This window comes from Myotis davidii, unplaced genomic scaffold (assembly GCF_000327345.1).
Source record: "Myotis davidii unplaced genomic scaffold, ASM32734v1 scaffold1208, whole genome shotgun sequence".
Lineage (NCBI taxonomy): Eukaryota > Metazoa > Chordata > Mammalia > Chiroptera > Vespertilionidae > Myotis > Myotis davidii.
This window is the reverse complement of record NW_006299241.1, coordinates 478,337-484,082: the sequence shown is the minus strand read 5'-3', so window position 1 is coordinate 484,082 and position 5,746 is coordinate 478,337. Positions and strand designations below refer to the sequence as shown.

Here is a 5,746-nt window from a genome sequence, read left to right as displayed (position 1 = left end):
CTTACCTGCTATGTGCTGGGAATATGGAGACAAGTAAAGCATATTCCCAGCCCTCACCCTGGTAGGGGAGATGTATGAATAGGGCAAAATCAGTGACATGCACTAGACGAGACTGTCTATAAGGTACTAAGCCCAGGGCCTATTGGAGAGTGAAGGGTTAGCTGCCTTCCTTGAACTTCAGTGGCCAAAGCCATTTTTAGGGTTCCAGGTGGGACTATGTTTTGATTTTATATGAGGCTTGATTAACACTTTTTGCTTCTTTTAATTAATTTTTTTCAACAAGTAATTATTGTGGGGAACAAATTGAGGAAGGGGGTAGGAAACACCAGGGCAGGTAACATGGTTACAGTTTTAAATAAGGTGGTCAAATAAGACATCACTAAAACGGTGACCTGGAGTAAAGCCTTGAGGAAGTAGAGGAGCAAACCGGAGAGGCTTGGTGCTGAGGGAATCAGTGTTGGGACCCTGAGGTGGGGCGTGTCTGGAGGGTGCAAGGGATAGTTCGGAGGCCAATGAGGCTGTAGTTGAAGGGAGTGACAGCGTGGGGGCAGGGCAGGGATAGGGCCAGAGAAGGAACAGGGCCAGGGGGTCATCGAGGGACTTACAGCCATCCTGTGGCTTTTCCTAGAGTTTGTTCCTAGTGACCAGTCTCCAGCCATCAGATGGTCTGTTGAGCTGTTACAGCGTGATAGGTTGCCATTATCATTTCCATCCATATTTTTTAAAATTTCTTTTTAAGGTATTACATATGTGTCCTTGTCCCCCCATTGCCCCCCAACTCTCCACTCATGCCTTCACCCCCTGTTGTCTGTTTCCATTGGTTAGGCTTATATGCATGCATACAAGTCCTTTGGTTGATCTCTCCCCCTTACCCCACCCTCCCCTACCTTCTCTCTGAGGTCCATCCATATTTTTACTTTTATTGTCCCTGCAGTGAAAAGCAAGATATTTCATTTGTGGGACAAAGTCTCTTCCTTATGTACATAGGGGGTATAGGGGTGTTTGTCTCTATTCTTCCTTGCTCTGTCTGACACTAAGGAGATGTGTGGCTAGAATTGTTCTTTTCAGTAATTCTGCTAACCTGGTACATTCCAAGGAGGACATAGATAATGCCTGTGGTCTCTATATTCATACTAATTCCTTTCAATTATACTGGTAACATAAGTCTATCTCTTATAGTTACTTTTATCATTAATGGCACAAAAATGAATTCTTCGTAGGGCCAAATACAAGCTCTTTAGGCATATAAAGTGGGTTAACAAGGGTGGCTCAGTGTTAAGCTATGCCAGAGTGGAGTCCAAATTTTATTCCGGTACAGGGATGACTTTCTATGTGGCCTCTCTAGCTCTGGAGCTAATTTGGATGCTGAGTAGCCCCACAGGTATTTATATGTAGTGTTTGGTATTTTTACTGGGTTCTATTCTTCTCTCTTGGATCACCTAAAATGGTTAAGAATTTTCTAGTGGGATTAAGGTTGTGATCTCTGGGGAGGGGTGGGACATCTGCTCTCGGTTATTTTTGTGTTAGCTGCTTCCCCTTAAATGTATGTTCACAAGTGAGCCAGAGCCTTATCAGCTGGTGTCCAGGGAGGACTGTCTAGGTACTGCTCCTGAACTTGGTCTCTGAGCCATGGCTTCCCATAGACACTCAGGTAAAAGCTTCATATTCTTTATCTTCTATTGAGCACAAGTTTACTAGGGCAGTAAATCCATCATTTGCCTAAAAAATACTTTTTGGTTAAATGGATTTAGTGTTGTCTAAATAGTAAATAAGACATTGCTCATCTCTGTTCTGTCCTTGCCTTCTGATGCTGTTTTAAAGACAAAATATTATTCTTATTCTAGTAAAATTGGCAGTTTGAGTGGTTTATTTTATAAAAAACTAAATGTTATACTATATTGTACATTTTTCAGGACATTTTATGAAACTGTAAGAAATTGTGTGAAGACAGAAGGTTTTTTGGTTGGAAATTTTTGGTGATATATAAGATACAAATCCTTATCTTGACAGTGCTTTAAATCAAATTTAAGGTGTTTGGGAAAAGGTCAATCGAATATGATGCTGGAAGGGGGAATATTTATAACTAAGAAATTCCATAATAACTTACCACCTATCTTCACCTTTTCTGAACAGTGTTTTTAGTCTTCCTGAAGAAACAGCTATGATCCTTTTGCTATAACACTTAGGTTATTAATTGGAAAGGGGCAAAATTTCAGAACCTCCAGACTGTCATTACTCTAAGAGTCTTCCTCTTGTTTTGTAATGTGATGTTAAGGAAGCTTTTTGGCCATGGACAAGACACCGCGGAATAGGGGTCAATAGATTAAAGGACAGGCAATCTCCTCAGAATGGCTGGTTCTCTCTCGTCAGCCAGCCTGCTGCCTGTCTCTCCTCCAAAGCCTGGAATGTTGTTGTTGCTTTGTTGCCCTCTCCCTAAGTAACGGTTCCCTTTCTTAGAAACCAGGCACTTAGTCCTATCTCCCAGTTTTCAGATTAAGGGACAAAGTAATTATCAGTGGCAGTCTTTTAGAAAAATTGTTTTTGCAAACTTGTGATTACCTCTCAAAATTTAAACAATGGGAATAGTTTAGAAATGTCTCCTTTGGTGTTTTAAAACAAATGTGCTGCAATAGAACTTCCTACTTTAATGAATTAATATGCAGTGTCTTCTTTGTTCAAGAGTTCAAGAGCTATTTGTTTTTCCCCACTCCTCCCAGGAGCCATTTTACAAACATGGCACCGCATGCCTGAGATTATGGTAATCGGCCAGCATACACATTCTCTGGGTGTAGGCACACTATTCAGCTGTACCAGTTGTTCCAATGGATCTTGAATGCATGTTAACTGGTAGAGTAACTCCACATTTTATTTACTAATTACGTGATAAAATAGGGATATATTGTATTTAAATAGGGATATATAGCACACTCAAGCATTGTTTTTAAATTGCACCCAACCCCAACTTGATTGTTGTTTAAATCTGGAGGCTATAACTGTGACTAAATTAGATAAACTAATTGACACCTTTTAGATGGGTTTTTAAATCAGAAACTATTGTTTTGTATTGCCTTGGGTCCTTAGGTCCATGCAAGTAAAGGAGAGAGAAATCCTCACAGAAGGAAAATCCGCATTGCCCTGAAATGGGCTTTGTGTGGACAAAACTGGATCAGAATCCATTTTTAGTGACCATCCCCATACTGAGAGATTTCAAGGACAAGAATTTATACTTTTGTTATTGAACACTTACAGTCTACAAAATTATGTAGATTGAAATCCTATACCCTTTGGCCTTTCAAGTTGAGGAGCGGGTGGGGTATGGGTGAGAGGGAAGTAATATCATTTGCCATACTATGCAGCCATTGATTCACTTCACCAGCCACTGCCCAGTGGGTTACACAGCCCCAGCAGTCTATTCTCAGGGCAGGGATGGAAAATGAAATGGTGAGGTGAGAGGGAATAATCAAACTGGATTGGCTTTAAATAACTGAAAAAATAGTAGAAGATATGGTTGAGGGTGAAGCTGAATGTTTTGTACTTTTAATTACCACTAAATGACTGCCTACTGCTTCACCACAGCTAGAGAAACTAAAAACACATGTTTTATTGCTGTCAGGTTGGAAGTGCTTTTTTCCTATAGGGAAGACAGAACATGCTGCACATAATGTATACAACATTAAGGAAAGTTTCGCCCTGGGCAGGTGGCTCAGTTGTTTGGAGCGTTGCCCCGTGCACCAAAAGCTGGTGGGTTCAATTCCTGGTTAGGGCACATACCCAAATTGCAGATTTGATCCTGGGTTGGGGTATGTGTGAGAAGCAACCAATCAAGGTTCCCCCCATCCCCCTTCCCTCATCAATTTAAAAAATGTTAAGGAAAGCTTCAACTATGAACAAAATAGCACTAGAATAGAATCTGACCTAGTGGAAGTTCAGTGACATAATTTTTTGTTTAATAATCTCTAACCCTCCTGATACCAGATAAAATCTAAATTGTTACCTGTCTACCAGTGATCCAAAAGAGATTTATATGTTTTTTTCCTAAATGCAGTGTACAAGTGAAGTTGTTAATAACATTGAATCATTATGCACACATTCTGTTTTTAAGGGAAAAAACACTTTCTGATTTTCTATGAAATTCTATGAAAGACTACTTTTCAACCATGACTCATGAACTTCGCCTCATTCCAGCTACTTAGGCATTTATTCCCAAATGTCTGACGACACCCCCAGGTGCGTGAGCATGTCTATTAAACAAGGGTCTTATTCATCTGCAAATGGCTCCGTTCCATTTGTTGAATGTTCTCAGGAAAGCAATATACCCTTTCTTTAGAAGCCAATATTTATACACAGAGTGACTAACATACTGGTATGTTGGACTTAGCAATTAACAGACCAGAAATAGACTGAACTTTTTTTTTTTTCCATTTGGGTTGCTGTTCACTGTTTACACTGTACATTATACCACTCAGAGAAAGTGCTTAGTTAGAAAAATGCTACCTAGTTATTCACTTTTTCCCTAAATATTCTTATTTTGAGCCACTTAGGCAGGAGGGGAAAATGAACATTAGTATGAAATATGTGAGAAAATACACATAAAAATACAAGCAAGATTATTAAATACAAATATAATTTTCTCTAATGAGAGATTTATAGTAAAAAAAGTTGCAATGTTATATTATTTATATATGTGCATGATTAAATAAAAACCCAAAAGTTTTTATTGATATACTGAGGTTTATGTAGGCACTTCGTAGCATGTTGGATGTTGTTCAGGAATTTTCTGAAAGAGGAAGCTTGTTTATTAAGTGAAGAATGATGTGGCTTTTGAAGCAGGCACAGCATGAAAGTCAGGCTACCACCTTGGAATAAATATCGAAAACTTGATCTTCCAGTTACATTTCCAACTGCATTCTAACCTACTAAGTCTATAAAGGACGGTCGGTTAGATGTCAGCACCTTAGGGTCACAGGAGCTGCCCCTGATTTTCCAAAACAGAAATATTTGTTATAAAATGCTTTTAATAAAAGAAGTTTTAAAAGCTTTTAATGGTGGTGACTTATCTCCGTCTGTCAGTCAATAGGCATGTACTGTGTTACTTGTGTATACAAGGCCCTGAATTAGGTTCCTGGGGCTCCTAGTATATTGGCAAACTTTTCTGTGATAGAGAAACCTCATCACCATGTCCAGATGAGGGCCACACTGTGAGGTTAAAATTAGAGAGCTACCCTAGGGCAAACATGGCCTGGACAGAGACAGGCAGGAAGGGAAGCAGAGCTGTAGTTATATGTATCCAAGTTTCATTTAATGATTGATGACATGCCCTTTCCCAGATAACAGCACTAGGTCAAGGCAAACATCTGGAAGTTCGGGGAGGTTAAAAGTCTTCGGATTTCATGTACTTAGAAATTGCTAAAGGGATAAAAATTGTTCCCTCAGAGATAAACACCTCAGTATATGTCATTAATTAAGATTAAAGAGAACCCCAAAGAAAAAAGATCAATTCCATCATTTTTCTCTATTCTCTTATTTACAACAAAGGGAAAGAAAGAAAAGTACAAAGCTTTTCTATCATCATGAAGTCAGCGCCTAACCAGATCTCATTTCGATGGAGCCCACAAATCTGGGTATTTTCTGTCTTTTCGGAAGCTCTCAGTGTTGTCATTTATAAGCTCTTAGAGTTGTTAACCTCTTTGAAGATAAGTGGTAACAAAATATTTTGCTCTTGTACACATCGTTCATATTTTATTCA

General features: G+C 39.2%; 1 protein-coding gene across 1 annotated transcript in view; it reads left to right on the top strand.

The window, feature by feature from the left end:
* Positions 1-1,545: 1,545 nt before the first annotated feature.
* The window catches only part of FHL1 (four and a half LIM domains 1), a 12,458-nt gene continuing 8,257 nt past the window's right edge, over positions 1,546-5,746 (top strand). The window contains 1 exon segment of the mRNA XM_006779492.2: positions 1,546-1,651. Within this exon segment, the coding sequence (XP_006779555.1) occupies positions 1,630-1,651 (22 nt within the window). The 5' untranslated portion in view covers positions 1,546-1,629.